We start from the raw sequence: 23,283 nt of genomic DNA on the forward strand, positions 1-23,283 counted from the left end.
TTTGTGTATATTCAAACAAATTATTTCTACACATAGTGCTTGTTTTGAATGCTAAATATCTATCCATTTTGTAAGCCAAATAATATTTAATTCTAAATTTAACTCTAAGTTGTTACTTCTTGATTTGAGACATATTTCACAAATATTTGTAATTATAGTTCCATTATTTCATTTTATTTCTATTTTAGACAATATCAATGAGAAATCACAACATTCTTGTGACAGTATACAAATATTTTCATTAAAATGTAAATAAATATAAATTTAAACAAGCATTTGAATTCATGAATTTTAGGAGTAATATAATTCTGTATAAATGTAATTAATGCCAGTAATTCTAAAGAAAAAGAATTTCACTTTCTTCCTTGTATAAGTAGTTATGCCTAGTCAAATCAATATTAAAGAGAAGATTGTCATTGGTCTTCTGTTAAGGTCATTCAACCAATGAAATTGTCACTAAAATATAGAAATATATCTCTGAGGAAGCTAAGCATTCACATTACTGATGTTAGTAAATTAAACAATTGTGGTATGTTAAACTCTAGAATTTCATAGCTATTTAAATATATATATATATATATATATATATATATATATATATGAATAGTAATTATCATCTTTAAGGGCAACTACATACAGAATATTATTACATGGATCTATTCCCACAAGCATACAACTTCAATAACACACACAACCCTCTCCTAGCAGCAGACTATCTGCCTGACGTGCTACACTACTCCATCAACATACAGCCATTGTCACACCATTACAGCAGCACGTACAATGGATCTTTCTACAACAATACATCTGTCAATTCTCACTGAATAACCAATGATATAATTATTAAAGAGGTAAGTTTCTATTTAATCTCTTATAATCTCATTTGATCTAATAAATCTCGCTGAATCTGAAAAATTCTGTTCTAACAAGTTTAATTTTAACAAAGGAACAAAGAGATTGAACAATAATTCACCTATATTTTTCAATAATGCTGTTCATATCGTTTTTCATCAGAATTTACTAGATGATGATGATTGAAATGGTTAATATTTAATCTTTAATCCATTGAAACAATATCACCTGTCTCCATAATATTTATGGAGAACAGTCTTCATAATATAAAGTTTATTTTATTGCAAATAATATTGTATTATCATGAATATATTGTATCACTATATCATTGATGGTTTATGGAAGATATGTTTTTTCATCTGCTTTAGCCATCATACATCAGATGCATGATATTTTGTATAAAATATGAAGTAAAATACCATAATGTATTTAAATCTGCTTATTGTATGTCGATTGTTAGTAGGTGATGAGGTAATAACACATTGCAGATCTCAGCTAATGGTGGACATATTAGTATTTCACACAAATGAAAATGATAGAATGTTGTATAGGTCAATAAAATGTGAACAACGAACTCTGTGGAATTGACAGAGTATATACAATATTTATTTGTTGTATGATTACTTTTAAAAAATATATGTAAGTATGATAAAGTGTTTTAAATACATCTTCCTTCTTCATCTATTTCCATACTTTATTTACGTGTGTAAATTCAGTTCAGATTTTTTATCATAGTTTTTACTCCACATTTTCCAGTATTTACTTAGAGATTTTGATAAAAGAATTTTTTAAGCTAACATTTCACAGAAATTAAAGTTGAATTGTTTTTCAATATGAATTAGATTTACAAATGTAATTATAAGCAATTCATCATCATTGCTATAATTTCAGTATAGTCTCAGACCATTTTATAATGTTTTTGTGGAAGTCACCGAAACTGCTATCATTAATAATCTGTTGTCCTCAGGAATTTTTTTACTCCTCTGAATTTCCACTTAAACAAGTATATTTTATTTATTTGCTTCTCTCAAACCTTTCACTCCTATGTTATTTATTCTTTTGTCATTCTTCTCATTCAAGAATTTTTCATCATTGACTGTCTATTTGTCAGAAACAATGACACAAACCATTTTCATGTTTTAAACTATTTGAAACTAAACTAGATTTTATAATTGGTTTTAGATTTTCCTTTTCTAAAGACATTAGCTTTTATTGAGATTTTAAAATTACTGTGATTCCAATTTAGATTTGGTGTCAGTATTGTCTCTGCTCTTGGCCTGTATTTCCAAGTATAATCTTTAACCTTAGTATTACAGGGACTTCAATCATCTGTATACACACACCAAATGATTAATGGAATAATTAACTAAAATTTATATTAAATAGAGGATTCCAGAAGTTAGTATAAGTTGCTTTTTTTATTATTATTTTTGTATTGAATGGCTTTGGAAGAAATTATTTACATGAAGGCTGTTTGTGTAATATATATGAAATGCATAAAAATGGAAAATTAGGTGAATAGCATGAAAAATACTACTTATAGAATGCAGAAAGAATTCTTTGACTCAAGAATGTGACCAGGTGAACTGCTAAACCTAACCCTATTCACTCAAATGTCCATAACAAACAATATTTTGATATAAATTAAATAACATAACTCACATCTATAAATAAATGTGTGTGTGTGTGTGTGTGTGTGTCTATACACAACTATACATCACTTTATATTTTTAACCAACATAGTTGTTGTAATAAATCATTTAGTTAAGTTTAATTAATCTTTAATATATTCATTCCACTATTTTCATGATCATCATTTTGTTTGCTTTTCTATACTGACATGAGTTTTCAGTTGTGTTTGTTTGTTTGTCTGCCGACAAAATATCTCAAGAACCATTGGATGAATTCGGATGAAACTTTCAGGGATGTTTGGCCTCGTAACTGGCACAAACTGATTAGATTTTGAGATCAATCCGGTACCGGATAAGGATTCTGGATTATTTTTCATCTGTTTTTACTTAATTTTTGAGAGTGGTCAGGTTCATTTTTAGTATTCTCATTTGTGACAACAGTCGAGTTTATTTCAGATATTCTCATTTTAAAAATGATCTCCGTCTAATCGTTGAGAGGATGTTGATATTGCCTTGGCGGTGGTTTGCGCTCTCTGAGTGCTCTTGCTTAGATTATATTGCTATGTTTTTTTCAGTTTTCTCATTATATATAAATAATACCAGACAAGAATTAATTAAATTGTTGGCTATCATTATTGATAATTTAATTATGTTCTTAAGTGATTGCATTTTACTAGACATATTTTATATTCGGTAAATATAAGTTTGAAATTTTGGCACAAGGCCAGCAAGTTTGAGAGAGGGGGTAAGTTGATTACATTGATCCCAGTGCTCAGCTGGTGCATATTTTATTGACCCCAGAAGGACAATAGACAAAGTTAACCTCAGTGGAATTTGATCTCAAAACGTAAAGATGGACAAAATGCTGCTAAGCATTTTATCTAGCTCACCACCTTATATTTAATACGTATTAATGACATTTTAATTAATCAGCATGAGGTAATAAGCAATGTGAATGAAACTAGGAAGGACTGGTTCCAATTGAATAGACAAAAAGTAGAGATAGCTACAGAAATGATTCATTTCTAAGTAGTCTGTGATTAAATATGAAACTGAGATCTTTGCAATGGTTTCTGTAATAATGAAAACATCAAGATTTAGTGTAGCATTTCATGTGTTAAAAAACCTGCCTCTATCTTCAGATCTATCATAACAACATAGCTAGGAAGAAATTCTTTTTTTTGTTTCGTTTTTGTCCCTTTTGTGCCAAGGTATCATAGGTTGAACATCAACATGTTTATGGTAGGATTTTAATGCTGGATTCTTTTCCTATCAAATAGGGGATGTATTCTATAAGTCTTCAAAAGCACTGAACAACCAGTCATAATATCAACATGGAAAGTAAAAATCATCCATTGTTTTGCTAAAGCAAAGCTATAGCAATTCAACATTCTCATTCATTTGCGTGCACACACACACACACACACACTCTCATTCCCTACTATATAAGTATTCAAATTTTTATTCTGCTGTGTTTTAACCTTTCTGTCATGCCAGTAATTACCTCCTCTTCCCTAGAAACTATTTGTTTTCTTGCTCTTGTTTGGTCTTTTTGGCAACTGGTTTCTACACATTCATCAGAAAGTGTATGTTACTTCTAACTGTTAATACAAAGGTAAACACATGTTTCACACACCAATATAGTGTTTCTGTTTAGTTCTTTAGAGTTTCTTGTTTAATATTTTGCTGTTTCTGTGTCCATAGAATATTGATAGGTTTTCTTGATTGTGTAGAGTGTCTTTCAGTGTTGTTAAAAATTAGGTTCATGTACACATTTAACAACACTGAAAAACACACTCTGCATACATTCAGCATATATTCAGAGTTTCTCATTAGATACAAAGTCCATGGTTGGTGAGATACTGCATGTGGAATATACTACGATAAAGCATAGAAGAGAGCTTGGTGTAAATCCCAGAGGATTGTGTGAAGTTAGGAATGAAGTCAAGTAGATTTGTAAATTAGGAAAAGAAAGTGCAGTAAATAACAAGCCTATACTGATGTAAAAGAATCATTAGTTGTTCATTATTTACAGGCTTATGGCATAGTGGTTAAGAGCACGGGCTACTAATCCCAAGATTCCAAGTTCAATTCCAGGTAGTGCCCTGAATAATAATAATAATAATAATAATAATAATAATAATAATAATAATAATATCGAAAAATACCTTAGGAATGAGAACCCAGGTTTGAAATTTCCCCAAGACACCTGATGAAGGCTGGAGGGTATATCAGCCGAAACGTGTTAACAACAAACAAGATGAGGACAAATATCTGTCAAATGTAAATAATATAAATAATGTACATAATTCCTCATCTCTTTAATATAGAACTGTACCAGTAGTTGTTTTTTACTTCTATGGATGCCTTGAGACATAAATACATTAATCTATACATGAAATGCTGTAAAACACTACAGCCATACATTTGTAATGTTTTCATAATAATTGTATATTTTGAATTGTAACTTATTTCTTATAACAATTGTTCAAGGAAACATATTTCCATTTTAGGTTCAACCAATGCCACACTCTGAGATATCTAACCATTCCAACATTCAAAAGCAACATGTTATTGTCATTGTCTATTGTATTATCCATGGTCCACTGTGTATTGACCATAGACCTTACCTACCATGTGGAAGAAGAGAGAAGTCCAGGAACATATGTAGCAGACATTGCTGCTGATTCTAAACTTTTAGACAATGTTAAACCATCTGACCAACATTTGATAACATTCAGTCAATTCAAACGAAAGGTGGCACAGTTATTTAATATCACCAAAACAGGTAAACTGTACACTGCTCAGACACTGGATGCAGAAGATCTCTGTACATTCAACAAAGAATGTTCCAGAACTATGAAAGTTGTTGTCAATAAAGGAAGGAGTATTACAAAAATATTAAAAATCAAAATCGTAATAGAAGATATCAATGACCATGAACCAGAATTTCCCAAAAATACAGTGTATATAGAATTTGGGGAAAATGATCGTAAAGGTTCTAAAGTATCACTACCAAATGCCATAGACAAAGATGTTGGCTTTCAAAACTCCTTAATACAATATAAATTAAAATCAAAGAATGGAGAACCATTCTCTCTGTCAGTGTCTAAAAGAGCTGATGGTATTTCTTCTCTTAAAATAGTTTTGAAAGAATCATTAGACAGAGAAATCAAAGACACATATTTATTACAAGTCATAGCTAAGGATGGAGGTTCACCAGCAAAACAGGGTGTTTTAAATATAAATATTTCTGTAACAGATGAGAATGACAACCCACCAGAGTTTTCTAAACCTTTATATAATATATCCATACAAAGTACACATCACAAACCTAAACCCATCATTGTTTTATCTGTGACTGATGCTGATTCTGGTGAAAATGGTAAAATTACTTTCCATTTCAGTCCAAAGACATCAGATCTAGCTAAAAGCTATTTTCAGTTAAATGAAACAAGTGGGGAAATTTTCGTAAGTAAATATTCAAATTTAGGGAAAAAGAAAACCTATGAACTATTTATAGAAGCCAGAGATGGAGGCAGCCCTCCCCTCAGTTCCATAGCTACAGTCCTCGTAAATGTTATCAACCAACACAACAATCCTCCATCTATTGATATTGATTATGTTAATGCAATCAATGACAACACAGCTACCATTTCTGAAGACATCAAAGTTGGTAGTTTCATTGCTTATGTGATGGTCAGCGACAATGATGTGGGACAAAATGGAGAGGTCAGCTGTGATATCAAACATGATACATTCAAACTACAGTCAATGGGATCTAAAGAATATAAAATCATTCTAAACAAACCAGTGGACAGAGAAACACAAGGACACTATAACATTCCTGTCTCCTGTCAAGATAAAGGATTACCTCCTCTGAAAAGTGTTAAAACCCTCTCTATCCAAGTGACGGACATCAATGATGTACAACCACAGTTTACCAAAGATACATTCCAATTCCTCACCTATGAAAACAAAGATAAAGACTTCCCTATTGGTTTTGTCAATGCCACTGACCCTGATCTTGGATCTGCTGGACAACTCACATATTCTCTGCTGCGTAAAGAAAAATCCAATCTACCATTTCTCATCACCAGTTATGGCTTCATTTCAGCCACCATGTCATTGGACAGAGAGAAACAAGATGTGTATAAGTTTGAGGTTTTTGTCAAAGATAACGGAAGCCCATCTCTGAATGACACAGCGAATGTTGTTGTTGAGATTCTCGATCAAAATGACAATGCTCCCTATTTTACATATCCTAGTAGTGACCCTTACACCCTAAATGTGCAGTACCATCCGCAGAGTAAGAGTGACATCACAGTTTTGAGAGCCTCTGATGGGGACAGTGGAAACAATGCTTTCCTCAGATATGCAATCGTACAAGGCAATGATAAACAGTTGTTTAGTATGAACTCACACAGTGGTGCTTTATCATTCTCCAGACAAGTTTATCTAAATGATGCTGGAAGTTATGAGCTGGTGTTTGTTGTGAAAGACAGTGGTAGTCCAGTTCAGTCGTCAACAACTAGTGTCACTTTGGTATTGGCTGTTAGTAACGAGACATCACCAATGTCGAAGAGTGGACCTTTACAATCTTCGGGTAGGGTCCATATGACATGGGTTATTATCATTGTATCCTCAGCAGTAATAATATCAGTGGCTATTGTTGTTTCTATAACACTGTGTATTATGAAATGCATTAAACACAGAGATATCACAGCAGCTGCTGCAACAAAGACTACAGCATACCAAGGTAGAGCAGAGATGAAACAATTGTTGTACCAGACTAACACTTCTGTTGCTATGTCAAGGAATGCAGAAGAGATGGTGAAAAGGAATATCTATTCTGAGAGATCCAAGAGTGAATGTTATGCAGAAGGTCAGCTACGGAACAAATATGAATCTTCAGTTCAGTCAAGAACTTTACCAAAACCTACCCCAGTAAGTGAAAACATTATAATATTTTCTCTCTCTTCACTGTATATGTAAAAAAGGAACAATGAAATCTCTTTGAATATGTTTTAACTTCAATGATACATTCCAATATTAAATTGTTCTCTGTCCATGTTGATTGTAACTTCCATTGTTTGGTGTCTCCTCACATTTCTTTATCATTGGTTTGTCAACAGAAATACTGTCAACCTGTTGTGGTGACATCAAGTGATGATGCTGTGGAAGATAATGCTGCTATGGTTTGTAACTATACATCAGATACAATGTCATCCAAGAGAAGTGGTAGACAAGGAGACCTGAAACATTATGAAGAAATACCAGGAGTATCAGGTTAATAAGTACATCAGCAATATGTCTGATATCATTTTATGTTAACCATTTAGTAACAACCAATTTCTATTAAGTATAATAAAAAAAAAAGAAGTGCATCCCTTTGCCAAGCTGTATCATGCTGTTGTGGCTGTGCTGGCTCGTCACACCAGTATGATCTCCAGCTCAGTCACAGCCACAGCCTGCATACCAGACTGTGGTTGGTGGAGTGAACATGCTGACATCCTTGTCCTGCAGTGGACCGAACATGGGAAATCCAGTCCAATATAATATTGTCAGTGAATCAGAATGAACTTCTTCATTTATCAATCAAAGTCTTAGTGAATATTTTCTGATAATGCACTCCAGAATATAGTTATCTTAATAGTTTTCCTTTTCATCTTTCCACATTTTTGAATTATTAAATATGAAATTGATCAAAGTCATAATTTTGTAAAATGTGTTTCGTATTTAAATTCCAGATCAAAATATATATAAAAACAATGATGCATCTACATCAAAAGATTCCAGTGAAGAAACTCCAGTGAAACATGTCTAATTATGAATTATCCCCATTGTAAATATAAGATATAGAGTGTTCAGTACACACATAAGCATAAACATAAGGGCATGCACATTGTTCAATTAATATAGTGTTTAGCAATATACATTATCAGAGCTAAGATAGTCTTATACACAGCAGTCATTTCACACTTTCCCTTTCCTTTTTTCTACATGAATATGTGACATGTGCATCACCAGTCAATATTGAAGTTAACATCTTAACATGGTCTTTTGTTTCGGTTCTTCAACCAATCAGATTCTCACTTACAGGCAGCAAGAAATTGCTGACAAAGATAAGGATTTGCATTATTGATGTTATTAAATGAAACGATTTTGTTACGTTAAACTAAAGACTATTTAAATATATATTTATAAATATGTAAATAATGAACAAACATCTTAGAGGATAAATACACGCCGAATATTATTTGATGGATATATTTCCTCAAGCATACAACTTCCATAACACACACGAACCTTATCCTAGCAGCAGACTATCTGCCTGACGTGCTACACTACTCCATCAACATACAGCCATTGTCACACCATTACAGCAGCACGTACAATGGATCTTTCTACAATAAATCTTTCTATTCTCACTGAATAACCAATGATATAATTATTGAAGAGGTAAGTTTCTATTTAATCTTTTATAATCTTATTTGATGTAATAAGTGTTGCTGAGTGTTTTAGATATTGTTCTAACATATCTGATATGAACAAAAGAACAAAGGGCCTGATCACACATTTTACCTTACCTTGTCCATATTGTTCTATGTCACTAATATTTGGAAGTTGTTTATTGGAATGCTTAATATTAAAATTTTTTTTTAATTAAAACAATATTTTATGTCTATTTAGTATTTGTAGTAATTGTATTGATTAGTAACATTCAACAACAATTTATATGATATGATGTAGCAGTGTATGTTTGTTTTTGTTTTTTGGAAGATATAATGAGCTTATTTTGTAGATGGTGATATAATGGTTATTTTAAGTTGTTGTTTTTTGAATAAAATATGAAGAATTATAGTAGTGTGTTTAAATCTGGTCATAGTGTATTGATTATCATCATTTATGATGTAATGATAAATTTGAGTTTTTTGGTTAACAATAATGGCAGACATATTAGAACTCACCTCTATCGGGAAGTGAACGGTAATGGTAGCATGTTGAAGATAACAATACTGTGAAAAAGCTCCACCTAGAAATAATGGACTATAGATAATACCATTTATATTGTGTATATATTTATATGGCAGCCATTGTAAATATAATTCAACATGACTTCTTATTTTAGTTCCTTCTAAAATTTTTGGCATAATCTGTTTATTTTTCCACCATGTTTTACACTAATGTTTGCTAGTTGTTAGCTGTGAATTTTTCTTTGAATTTCACAGTTTATAAACTTCTGTTATTTTTTGACTGAATTTTTAAATTAGTTTTTAACATATATAATGTATAAAAGCTACAGTGAAAACCATAAATCTATGTCTTTAACTTTGTATATTTATATTTTTTGTAATGTCTTATGTCTATATGTTATTGCTTGATTTCTTTTTAACTGTTATTGATCCTTGGGCTTCAGAGTCTGCCAGCTGTTCTTCACCACCACTTGAACCCAAATGTTACACTTGCTTTTGTTTCTTACCAACATTTTGTAACTCCCCCTTTTCCCTTATTCCTTCTCTCCTTCTAATTTGAGACGCTGCTATATCAAATATACTATGTACCCCTGCCAAGTCACAGTGCTATTGCTAAGCTATATATAACATTTGCTCATATTCTGTAACTTTCTCTTTGAAGTGTTTCTAGAACTGTTTTTGAATGAAAGCTTATCATTTGTATATATGTGACTAATTAGTCACATATATTTTATCTCTTATGCCAGCCATGTACTGGATAAATTTGATTAGATTGATATTGTTTCTGAAGAATTAGAACTTTGCAAAGACCAGAAGGCTTCAGTTAGGAGTAATTTCTAGAGCATTGTTATTCTTGGGAAAGAAAGATTCTGCAAATTGTCAATGACTCTGACAAGTTGACCCTACCAAAATTACCTTCAAATTATCTGGCAAAATTACGTTCCAAAGATACAATAACGTGTTTCAGCACATGATTTTTGTATCAAGAATGTTGCAAAGCAAAGACAGAAACGAGATTGTACATAGTTTTGCTGAATATTTTGTTTGCAGTGTTGAGGTGAAATCTTCAAATATTATCAATCGGTGTAGAGTCGAAGGGAAGGCGGTTTCTCTCATTTTTTAATGTCATGTAAACTAGGATAATTCTGTGGACAGTTACATTTCCCAACAATAGAAATGGATTAAGTGATTAAAGATGGTATTATCTCACTGTCACTATAAACCAGTTATTCTACCAAGTGCAGTATATTTCCCATGTTATAGGTAAGAGTGTAAAACTATAGTCACTGTTTCTTCAAATTTCAAGCAAAAAAAGATGTTAACAATTATAAAAGACATGCAGGAATATAATTTAATATGGCCTGAGAATTATTCACAGTAATGAACTATTTGAAAATTACGCCAACATAAATTTGTAAAACTTTGTGCGAGAGTCAATAAGGCATCATTTAATCAACTGAAAGATAAATATTTTGTATGATTTTGCAACAGAATTAGCCTTCCGTTTTAACTCGTAAACTATGCTTTATTATTTTCAAATATCTCTTATTTAGTTTTTACAAGGGACGTAACTCAAGTAATACTTAAAGATGGAACTCAGTTTGTACATCAGGCTCGATGTAAAAAATTTATGGTGCACTCAAAGACGTTTTTTTTCATTATTTTTTTTTTAGTATGTGTAGAAATATAATATTTGGTTTAGAGCTAAACTTAACATACACTTTGCTTGAATTTGAAAGATGAATGAAATGTTAGAAACAAGCAATATTATATTTAGATAAAATAAATATAGGTGCAGATATGGCCCTGTGGGCTAGAGACTTGCTTTGCAATCGTATGGTTTGAGGTTCAAATAGATAAGCAGATAGTTTGAAATTAATTGTTATTTTTCTTTCCTTCTTAGAAACTATTATGAAAGAGGAAACAGTAAGATCTTCAGATATTGTAAATTTTATTGTAAAATCAATATGGGAGACTTTTGCAAGGAAGATTCAATGGAACTGAATATAAATATAACTAGGCTTAGCCCTTTAACATTCAAACTGGCCAGATCTGGCCTCTCACACCTACCCTACAATGTCATTCTAACGTTAAATAGACACAAATCTTGAAGCTACTAAGTGATGCAAGATTAATTCAAAACATGTATTTCATTGACAGAGTAATCTGAATACTACATGGTTAATATATTGAATATTCATAGGAAACCTTAGAATACAGTGTCCCTTCCATTGCCCTCAATGCTCTACTGAGCTAGACCCTACGTTCACTAAACTCAAATCTCTTTCTCTCTCTATCTCTCTCTCTCTCTCTCTCTCTCTCTTGCAATCTTGCAATCTTTGGAAGCCTGCTATAGTATGTCCTATTTCTTAAAAAGGTCCGTCCTGGCTCTTGTCCTTAATGCCCTCACTTCCAGTATTCCAAATGTGATGGAGACAATTCTTCACAGCTACCTTTTCTTTGAACACCTTGAATTCTCCTCTCCCTTTCCTTTTTAATAACCACAAGAACAGCTTTCATAAAACCAAATCTGCTAGTGACCTACTCTTTTATTTTGCTCACCCTTGAGAAACTTGGTGAAAATTGTATTGTTGCACCTGACATTCAGCTGTGTCTCAGGAACACAAAACCTCAACCAAAACAGTTGGCCGACTGGTTCCAGTCATCTGTTTCTCTCATAGACTTCCTTTTGGATTTCACCATTACAGTGTGTACTAATGGAACTCTCTCTCTCTGACCAACTCTCTATCTACACTGGTGTGCTTCAAGGTTTGGTCTAGTAGCCACCTACACAACACTTCCTCAGTGACCCGTTTAACTATGCGGGTGACTAACCCGTACACTACCATACCACATATTTTGAGCGTCTCAATTGTGATTCTGGATGGACCAAGGGCTTTCTCAGTTTTTATGGTTTTAATTGCCTTATCTACCATACTGCTGTCCACTAGGATGGCTGGTCCCTTTGTTGGGTATATATATATATATATATATATATATATATATATATTTATATGTGCATGTTTTAATTGTATGTTAAAATCAAACAGTATTGTAACTAATGAAATGTATTTATATTTTAGGTTCAGTCTCTGACACCCCTTGACATATTTAAACAATACCAACATACAACAGCAATATGTTATTGTTGTTGTCTATTGTATTATCAATGGTCCACTGTGTCCTGACCATAGACCTTACCTACCATGTGGAAGAAGAGAGAAGTCCAGGAACATATGTAGCAGATATTGCTGCTGATTCTAAACTTTTAGACAATGTTAAACCATCTGACCAACATTTGATAACATTCAGTCAATTCAAACGAAAGGTGGCACAGTTATTTAATATCACCAAAACAGGTAAACTGTACACTGCTCAGACACTGGATGCAGAAGATCTCTGTACATTCAACAAAGAATGTTCTAGAACTGTGAAGGTTGTTGTCAATAAAGGAACAAGTGTTTCGAAAATATTAAAAATCAAAATAGTAATAGAAGACATCAATGACCATGAACCTAAGTTTCCAAAAAATACAGTGTATATAGAATTTGGTGAAGATGATCGTAAAGGATCAAAAAGATCGTTACCAAATGCCATAGACAAAGATGTAGGATTTCAAAATTCCTTAATACAATATAAATTAAAATCAAAGAATGGAGAACCATTCTCTCTATCGGTGTCTAAAAGAGCTGATGGTATTTCTTCTCTTAAAATAGTTTTAAAAGAATCATTAGACAGAGAAATCAAAGACACATATTTATTACAAGTCATAGCTAAGGATGGAGGTTCACCAGCAAAACAAGGTGTTTTAAATATAAATATTTCTATAACAGATTTAAACGACAACCCACCAGAGTTTTCTAAACCTCTTTATAATGTATCCATACAAAGTACACATCACAAATCTAAACCCATCATTGTTTTGTCTGTGACTGATGCTGATTCTGGTGAAAATGGTAAAATTACTTTCCATTTCAGTCCAAAGACATCAGGTCTAGCCAAAAGCTATTTTCAATTAAATGAAACAAGTGGGGAAATTTTATTAAGTAAATATACAAGTTTAGGAAAAAAGAAAGCATATGAACTCTTTGTTGAGGCTAGAGATGGAGGCAGCCCTCCTCTCATTTCTATAGCAACTGTTTTGGTAAATGTTATCAACCAACACAATAATCCTCCATCTATTGATATTGATTATGTTTCTGCAATCAATGACAACACAGCTACCATTTCTGAAGACATCAAAGTCGGTAGTTTCATTGCTTATGTGATGGTCACCGACAACGATGTGGGACAAAATGGAGAGGTTAGCTGTGATATCAAACATGATACATTCAAACTACAGTCAATGGGATCTAAAGAATATAAAATCATTCTAAACAAACCAGTGGACAGAGAAACACAAGGACACTATAACATTCCTGTCTCGTGTCAAGATAAAGGATTACCTCCTCTGAAAAGTGTTAAAACCCTCTCTATCCAAGTGACGGACATCAATGATGTACAACCACAGTTTACCAAAGATACATTCCAATTCCTCACCTATGAAAACAAAGATAAAGACTTCCCTATTGGTTTTGTCAATGCCACTGACCCTGATCTTGGATCTGCTGGACAACTCACATATTCTCTGCTGCGTAAAGAAAAATCCAATCTACCATTTCTCATCACCAGTTATGGCTTCATTTCAGCCACCATGTCATTGGACAGAGAGAAACAAGATGTGTATAAGTTTGAGGTTTTTGTCAAAGATAACGGAAGCCCATCTCTGAATGACACAGCAAATGTTGTTGTTGAGATTCTAGATCAAAATGACAATGCTCCCTATTTTACATATCCTAGTAGTGACCCTTACACCCTGAATGTGCAGTACCATCCGCAGAGTAAGAGTGACATCACAGTTTTGAGAGCCTCTGATGGGGACAGTGGAAACAATGCTTTCCTCAGATATGCAATCGTACAAGGCAATGATAAACAGTTGTTTAGTATGAACTCACACAGTGGTGCTTTATCATTCTCCAGACAAGTTTATCTAAATGATGCTGGAAGTTATGAGCTGGTGTTTGTTGTGAAGGACAGTGGTAGTCCAGTTCAGTCGTCAACAACTAGTGTCACTTTGGTATTGGCTGTTAGTAACGAGACATCACCAATGTCGAAGAGTGGACCTTTACAATCTTCGGGTAGGGTCCATATGACATGGGTTATTATCATTGTATCCTCAGCAGTAATAATATCAGTGGCTATTGTTGTTTCTATAACACTGTGTATTATGAAATGCATTAAACACAGAGATATCACAGCAGCTGCTGCAACAAAGACTACAGCATACCAAGGTAGAGCAGAGATGAAACAATTGTTGTACCAGACTAACACTTCTGTTGCTATGTCAAGGAATGCAGAAGAGATGGTGAAAAGGAATATCTATTCTGAGAGATCCAAGAGCGAATGTTATGCAGAAGGTCAGCTGCGGAACAAATATGAATCTTCAGTTCAGTCAAGAACTTTACCAAAACCTACCCCAGTAAGTGGAAACATTATAATATTTTCTCTCTCTTCACTGTATATGTAAAAAAGGAACAATGAAATCTCTTTGAATATGTTTTAACTTCAATGATACATTCCACTATTAAATTGTTCTCTGTCCATGTTGATTGTAACTTCCATTGTTTGGTGTCTCCTCACATTTCTTTATCGTTTGTTTGTCAACAGAAATACTGTCAACCTGTTGTGGTGACATCAAGTGATGATGCTGTGGAAGATAATGCTGCTATGGTTTGTAACTATACATCAGATACAATGTCATCTAAGAGAAGTGGTAGACAAGGAGACCTGAAACATTATGAAGAAATACCAGGAGTATCAGGTTAGTAATTACAATGTATATATTTTGCTTCATCATCTAGAATATAGACATCTCATAATTACTATTTCATCATCATCATCATTATCATTGTTTAACATCTGCTTTCCATGCTGGCATAGGTTGGACGGTTTGACTGAGGACTGGCGAGCCAGATGGCTGCACCAGGCTCCAATCTCATCTGGCAGAATTTCTTCCTAACGCCAACCACTCAGAGATTGTAGTGGGTGCTTTTACGTGCCAAATAGAATTTCTTTTGCAGCCTAAAATAATGTAATGTAATTTTGGTTTTGTTTTTATATATAAATATATATATGCTAATATATTTGTAAAATCTATAATTTGTCTAAATTCCAGATCAAAATATATATAAAAACAACGATTCATCTACATCAAAAGATTCTAATGAAGAAACACCAGTGAAACATGTATAATTGTAGTACTGAAATAACCCAACCAATTGTATGTATGTATAATATCTGTACATACACAATCTCATATATACATGGTGTATTTTCTGTACAATATAGCAGTATAGATGTAAAGATGAGGGTGTCAAGTAATGAACAATGCTTCAGATAACTAAATATATAAGTTCTATAAATTAATAGCTTTCTTTCAGTCTGTATTAGTTTCTGTACAATAATCATCGTATATTTGTTTTTCAAAAAGTTTTTCGTTAAGCACGAAAAACTTTTTTTTTTTTTTAATTTTTACTAAATAATGCAGTTTATGAATCCAAATATTGACACATGATTATAATTCTCTGAAGATAATTATCTAATCAACCCGAAACTTTGTTTGCAGACCATAAAAACAGTCACTTTAGTGAGATATTCTAGTTGCAAGCTGCCTAAATACTTCATTGTCTTTCATTCCTATTGAAGTCAATGGAATAATAATAATAATAATAATTGTTTCTAAGAAAGCACAAAGCCAAAAGTTTGGTTGGGTAGGTTAGGTCAAATATATCATCTCAAATATTCTGCTGGTATTATATCTTATCAATCCCAGAAGGATGAAAGGCACAATTGACCTCTGCAGATTTTGAACTCTGAATGAGTCATAAAGAATAATGCAAAGCTTTTTATTCCGATGTATAACAGAATTAAGGTAAAGGGACAAAATGACTTGCAGTTTTCCTTTTAGTTCTTTCCATTCTGAAATGAAATCCCATCAATGCTAACCTTTCTTTTTATCCTGTCAAGATCAATTAAATAAAGTACTAGCCAATTACTGGGGTTGATGATATCAGATATCATCCCCATCTTCTCAAAATTGTTGTACCTAAATCAGAAGCCATTATTATGGATGGTGGCAAGCTGGAAGAATCTTTAGAGCATTGGGGAAAAAAACATCTTATAGCATCTCCTGGCTCTTTACATACTGGATTCAATTCCTCTCAGGATCAAACATTCGCATCAATGGTGTTCACAAAACCCATACCTCTCAAAATTGCTGGCCTGTACCAAAATGAGAAATCATTATCATCATCATCATTTATAACGTTTGTTTTATTATGTGGCCATCTAGAGATAACCATCTTGTTTAACATTGACACTTTCAGAAGTATTTGTAATTATAGCTACATTATACCTTTAATTCTAAGTGTAAGCAGTATTTCAGAAATTGTAAATCATAATGTCATATATTCTTGTGACAATATATAAACATTCTCATTGAAATATAAATGCATATAAATTTCCATGACGACACTAGCATTGAATTTTAGGAGCAAGGTAATTCAACATAAAGATAGTTATAATGGCAATAAAGTTTATGAAAAAGAATGAACATCACACAGTCTCACTTTTTTCCATGTACAAATTTAAAGTATTTGTCTAATAAAATCAATGTAAAAGAGAAGATTGTCATTGGTCTTCTGTTTAGGTCATTCAGCCAATCAGATTCTCACTAAAACACAGAAAGAAATCACTAACAAAGATATGCATTCACATTACTGATGTTCTTAAACCAAACAATTATGTATAAATCTAGAATATTACTGCTTTTGAAATATATATCGACATAGATATATGTAAATAGTTATTGATAACAGTAAACAAACACCATCTTTGAGGATAAATACATGCAGAATATTATTACATGGATGTACTCCCACAAAACATACAACTTCAATGACACATGCAGCCCTCTCCTAGCAGCAGACTATCTGCCTGACGTGCTACACTACTCCATCAACATACAGCCATTGTCACACCATTACAGCAGCACGTACAATGGATCTTTCTACAACAATACATCTTTCTATTCTCACTGAATAACCAATGATATAATTATTAAAGAGGTAAGTTTCTATTTAATCTTTCATAATCTTATTTGATGTAATAAATCTCATTTAATGTTTAAGATATTCTAACATATTTATTATTAACAAGAGAACAAAGAGATTGAACAATAATACACTCATATTTTACATTAATTTTGTCCATCTTGTTTAACATATAGATGTAATTGATTAAAAGGTTTAATAGTTTTCTTCTATTGAAACAATATTATCTATGCATGCATAATACTTGCTAAAGATATTTCAGGTTTGGTCATTCTACCTTTGAGTATATCTAGGACTGTAATCTACACGTTTTCTGTTTCCATTTTAAGACTGTAGTGTGCAAGTTGAGAGAATCTGGCTGGCATTTCTAGCAAGTCTGGTGATTATGCAGAAGTACCCTCAATTGTACCTATTGCAATATATGTTTGTGTTAGTGTAAGAAGAAGGCTGTAATACTGTCCCTACATAGTAAATGGTATATTTAACAAGTTTAGGGATTTGCTATAAAAAAGAAGTGTGCTGCAGTTTGTCTCAATCTGCTCTTACTGTACAGATTATTATCTGTGATGAGCTAACAGTATGTTAAAGATTTTGGTTGGAATAATGGCAGCCATATTAGGATTTGTAGCTGTTATGGGGTGAAGAGATATGGTGGCAGCTTATATGAGACAATAAAAAGAGAACAGTGAGTTCTGTTTGAAGTTGACAGAATATGAACAATACAGTACATATATATATTTTTTATTAGCTTACAAAGCATACTTGGAAGATATAATTATACATAATTTGTTTTTGAACATATCTTCCAAATTTACTTCCTTTCATAATTTATTTATAAAACTGTCAAAATTTTTTAATTGTATTTTATGCTAATCTCGCCAATATTTAATTACAAATTTTTGTTAGATTTTGTTAATTTTTTAAGCTAATATTTTACAGAAATTTAAGTTGAGTATTTTAGATATTAATTAGGTTTAAAATTCAAATTAAAAACCATTCACAAGCATCATCAATATCATCTCATTGTCAGATGTGTTTTGTAATGTTGTATGTCCATATATATTTTGGTATAAATTGCTACTATTAATAATATCTAATCTTCAAATTTTGTGGTTTCTCTGAATTTCAGTTAAGATTATTACACTTTAGTCTTTGTTTTTCCCAAATGTTTCAGTGTTCTTATTAACCAATCCTTGTCACTCATTCTCTTGTCAGTCTTCTAATCTGAGAGTCTTTTATCATTGATTGACTTTTATACTTCTCTACGTTGAATGATACAAATATTTATCTTTAAAATGTCTATTGCAAAGATGTCTTAAACTGCCAGGAGCAGAAAATCTCTCAAGATGTGAAATTAATTATAAGCTAACATACTTCGTTTAGTCAACCAGACAGAATTTTTAATCCGTGAGACTTCAACTTGACTGAAGAAAAGGAAAGTCAAGTAAATAACCATTTTTTTTCTCAAGGAAGGCAAGGGGAAAACTTGAGAATATAAATTGATTGCAATTTCAAGAGAGACATGCTACTGTGAATGAGTCTGCTTTTTTTTGTAAGACATTTTTGTAAGATTGCTGACAAATGGTGATGACTTTCCTTTTCATTATGAATTTAATTTCAAATGGTTAAAAATTGTTTTGGATTACTGTGTATATTAGCCCAAATGTAACTGTATGCTCTTGATGCATAAACACCCTTGGGAAATGTTCCATTAACATCATTTTAAATTACAATTGATTGGTAGTGAATAGCATTCACAAATAATTGTAATTTCTCAAAATCATTCTATTATGTGGTGTGTTTGACTACTTTGTTGAGGTGTTTAATTAGATGGAAACACGTCCAGAATAGTTGCTTTATTTAACAATGATTGAATCTAACTCCCCATTGCTTGTTTCCATGTAATTTTAAATCAGTTCAGAGTTCAGAGTTGCTCTTTAGCCTTTTTTGAAAAATAAAGTTTTCATCAGTGCTAATGACAGAGGCATAAAGTTAACAGTGAATGGAAGTTATTAAACTTTAGATATTGTGGACTATTATAGATCACAACTCACTACAAAAATCAGATCATATTGGACTACATTGTGATGGATATATACGTGAAAGTTCTTTGGGTTTTCTTTATCAGTCCTATTATTTCTGCTATAAAAATATTCAAATCCTACCTTTGGTTATTCAAATTGTGATGGGGTATGTAGTGGTTTTGTTTTACGGTTTTGTAGAAACATTGACTAGTAAATTATTAATTTGTGCTTTAATCTTCATATGTAAAATAATAATTCCATATTTTAAACTGTGGTTTATTTATAAGAATATCTAATCAATTAAATGATTTCTAATTTTAGGTTCAATCCTCAAAACATCTGATATCTTTACCACAGCGACAAAATGTTGCTCTCATTGACTATTATATTGTCAATAATCCACTGTGTCCTGACCATAGACCTTACATATCATGTGGAAGAAGAGAGAAGTCCAGGAACATATGTAGCAGACATTGCTGCTGATTCTAAACTTTTAGACAATGTTAAACCATCTGACCAACATTTGATAACATTCAGTCAATTCAAACGAAAGGTGGCACAGTTATTTAATATCACCAAAACAGGTAAACTGTACACTGCTCAGACACTGGATGCAGAAGATCTATGTACATTCAACAAAGAATGTTCCAGAACTGTTAAAATTATTATAAAGAAAGTGGATAGTTTCACAAAAATATTAAAAGTCAAAATAGTGATAGAAGACATTAATGACCATGAACCGGAGTTTCCAGAAAAACAAATCACTCTACATTTTGGGGAAGGTGATGGGAGAGGAATGAAAAAGTCAATTCCAAATGCCATAGACAAAGATATTAGTTACCAAAATTCTTTCATTGAATACAAACTTAAAAAATCTGATGATTCATTTTCCCTGTCAGTTTCTAAAAGAGCTGATGGTATTTCCTCATTAAACATTGTTTTAAAAGAGAAATTAGACAGAGAGATAAAAGATAAATATAATTTAGAAGTTATTGCTAAAGATGGAGGTTCTCCATCTAAACAGAGTGTGTTAAATGTTGTGATTGTTGTTGAAGATGAGAATGATAATCCACCTGTATTTTCAAAACCGCTTTATAATATTTCAATTAGAACCACACACGACAAAACCAAACCTATTCTTTCTTTGTCAGTAACAGACGAAGATATTGGATCAAACAGTAAAATTACTTTCCATTTCAGCCCCAAAACTTCTGATTTAGCAAAGAAATATTTTGAATTGGATGAAAAGACTGGCAAAGTATTTTTATCTAGAATTTCTAGTTTGAATGAAAAAACATCTTTTGAATTATTCATTGAAGCCAGAGACGGGGGTAGTCCTCCAATCAGTTCTATAGCGACTGTTCTGATAAATGTTATCAACCAACACAACAATCCTCCATCTATTGATATTGATTATGTTAATGCAATCAATGACAACACAGGTACGATTTCTGAAAAGATCAAAGTTGGTAGTTTCATTGCTTATGTGATGGTCACCGACAACGATGTGGGACAAAATGGAGAGGTCAGCTGTGATATCAAACATGATACATTCAAACTACAGTCAATGGGATCTAAAGAATATAAAATCATTCTAAACAAACCAGTGGACAGAGAAACACAAGGACACTATAACATTCCTGTCTCGTGTCAAGATAAAGGATTACCTCCTCTGAAAAGTGTTAAAACCCTCTCTATCCAAGTAACGGACATCAATGATGTACAACCACAGTTTACCAAAGATACATTCCAATTCCTCACCTATGAAAACAAAGATAAAGACTTCCCTATTGGTTTTGTCAATGCCACTGACCCTGATCTTGGATCTGCTGGACAACTCACATATTCTCTGCTGCGTAAAGAAAAATCCAATCTACCATTTCTCATCACCAGTTATGGCTTCATTTCAGCCACCATGTCATTGGACAGAGAGAAACAAGATGTGTATAAGTTTGAGGTTTTTGTCAAAGATAACGGAAGCCCATCTCTGAATGACACAGCAAATGTTGTTGTTGAGATTCTAGATCAAAATGACAATGCTCCCTATTTTACATATCCTAGTAGTGACCCTTACACCCTGAATGTGCAGTACCATCCGCAGAGTAAGAGTGACATCACAGTTTTGAGAGCCTCTGATGGGGACAGTGGAAACAATGCTTTCCTCAGATATGCAATCGTACAAGGCAATGATAAACAGTTGTTTAGTATGAACTCACACAGTGGTGCTTTATCATTCTCCAGACAAGTTTATCTAAATGATGCTGGAAGTTATGAGCTGGTGTTTGTTGTGAAAGACAGTGGTAGTCCAGTTCAGTCGTCAACAACTAGTGTCACTTTGGTATTGGCTGTTAGTAACGAGACATCACCAATGTCGAAGAGTGGACCTTTACAATCTTCGGGTAGGGTCCATATGACATGGGTTATTATCATTGTATCCTCAGCAGTAATAATATCAGTGGCTATTGTTGTTTCTATAACACTGTGTATTATGAAATGCATTAAACACAGAGATAACACAGCAGCTGCTGCAACAAAGACTACAGCATACCAAGGTAGAGCAGAGATGAAACAATTGTTGTACCAGACTAACACTTCTGTTGCTATGTCAAGGAATCCGGAAGAGATGGTGAAAAGGAATATCTATTCTGAGAGATCCAAGAGTGAATGTTATGCAGAAGGTCAGCTGCGGAACAAATATGAATCTTCAGTTCAGTCAAGAACTTTACCAAAACCTACCCCAGTAAGTGGAAACATTATAATATTTTCTCTCTCTTCACTGTATATGTAAAAAAGGAACAATGAAATCTCTTTGAATATGTTTTAACTTCAATGATACATTCCAATATTAAATTGTTCTCTATCCATGTTGATTGTAACTTCCATTGTTTGGTGTCTCCTCACATTTCTTTATGATTCGTTTGTCAACAGAAATACTGTCAACCTGTTGTGGTGACATCAAGTGATGATGCTGTGGAAGATAATGCTGCTATGGTTTGTAACTATACATCAGATACAATGTCATCTAAGAGAAGTGGTAGACAAGGAGACCTGAAACATTATGAAGAAATACCAGGAGTATCAGGTTAGTAACTATTCTGTTGTTTTTTTCATCTCAGATGTGGAGTATCAGGTCAGCAAGTACATTGGTTATATTCTACGTTTTCATCTGGAATGTACATATTTAATAAGATCTTGTAAATATGATTTTTATTGTCATGTAAATTTATATCATATTTTTCTGGTTTTACCTTTGTATATATATGTATATATATATGTATATATGTTAATATCTATTTTATATCTAAATTGCAGATCAAAATATATATAAAAACAAAGATACATCAATAAGAGATTCTAGTGAGGAAACACCAGTGAAACATGTGTAATTTTACTATTGAAGTGACATAACTACCTTTCTTTATGTATATATAATATCTGTACATAAAACGTCTCATATATACATTGTTTATATTCTGTAATATAAAGCTGTGTATGTCTCTGTAAAACAGGACTGTCAATAAATGGGCAATGACTTGATTACGATGTCTAGAGTTCTGTAAATAAATAGCTTCCTTTCAGTCCATATCAGTTTCTGTACTATAATCGTATTTTATAAACTACTTTAGTTTAATGAAGCATTATAATCTAT

General features: G+C 32.5%; 2 protein-coding genes across 3 annotated transcripts; both read left to right on the plus strand.

The window, feature by feature from the left end:
- The first annotated feature begins 765 nt into the window (after nt 1–765).
- LOC106873946 (protocadherin beta-3) lies at nt 766–17,183 on the plus strand. 2 transcript variants are annotated; one of them, XM_089362152.1, is made up of 5 exons: nt 766–851; nt 4,997–7,430; nt 7,619–7,772; nt 8,234–8,945; nt 12,544–13,413. In XM_089362152.1, the coding sequence occupies exons 2-4, from the start codon at nt 5,052–5,054 to the stop codon at nt 8,308–8,310; spliced, it is 2,610 nt and encodes an 869-aa protein (XP_089218278.1). In that variant the 5' UTR covers nt 766–851; nt 4,997–5,051; the 3' UTR covers nt 8,311–8,945; nt 12,544–13,413. The 2 variants fall into 2 exon arrangements, with proteins under 2 accessions (XP_089218278.1, XP_089218279.1); XM_089362153.1 differs by lacking the exons at nt 766–851; nt 4,997–7,430; nt 7,619–7,772 and adding exons at nt 15,167–15,320; nt 15,675–17,183 and having other exon boundaries at nt 12,544–14,978.
- LOC106873954 (protocadherin beta-15-like) lies at nt 16,010–23,217 on the plus strand. The gene is made up of 4 exons (XM_089362156.1): nt 16,010–17,625; nt 19,956–22,374; nt 22,563–22,716; nt 22,947–23,217. Exons 2-4 carry the CDS (start codon nt 19,999–20,001, stop codon nt 23,018–23,020), a joined length of 2,604 nt encoding a protein of 867 aa, XP_089218282.1. The 5' UTR covers nt 16,010–17,625; nt 19,956–19,998; the 3' UTR covers nt 23,021–23,217.
- Nucleotides 23,218–23,283: the final 66 nt, after the last annotated feature.

Source organism: Octopus bimaculoides, chromosome 14 (assembly GCF_046866305.1).
Source record: "Octopus bimaculoides isolate indiv1 chromosome 14, ASM4686630v1, whole genome shotgun sequence".
NCBI lineage: Eukaryota > Metazoa > Mollusca > Cephalopoda > Octopoda > Octopodidae > Octopus > Octopus bimaculoides.

Coding starts and splice junctions, on each gene's coding strand:
- LOC106873946 (XM_089362152.1), top strand. CDS start 5,052: ATGTTATTGTCATTGTCTATTGTATTATCCATGGTCCACTGTGTATTG. Junction 7,431..7,618: donor CTTTACCAAAACCTACCCCA/GTAAGTGAAAAC, acceptor GTTTGTCAACAG/AAATACTGTCAACCTGTTGT. Junction 7,773..8,233: donor AGAAATACCAGGAGTATCAG/GTTAATAAGTAC, acceptor TTTAAATTCCAG/ATCAAAATATATATAAAAAC.
- LOC106873954 (XM_089362156.1), top strand. CDS start 19,999: ATGTTGCTCTCATTGACTATTATATTGTCAATAATCCACTGTGTCCTG. Junction 22,375..22,562: donor CTTTACCAAAACCTACCCCA/GTAAGTGGAAAC, acceptor GTTTGTCAACAG/AAATACTGTCAACCTGTTGT. Junction 22,717..22,946: donor AGAAATACCAGGAGTATCAG/GTTAGTAACTAT, acceptor TCTAAATTGCAG/ATCAAAATATATATAAAAAC.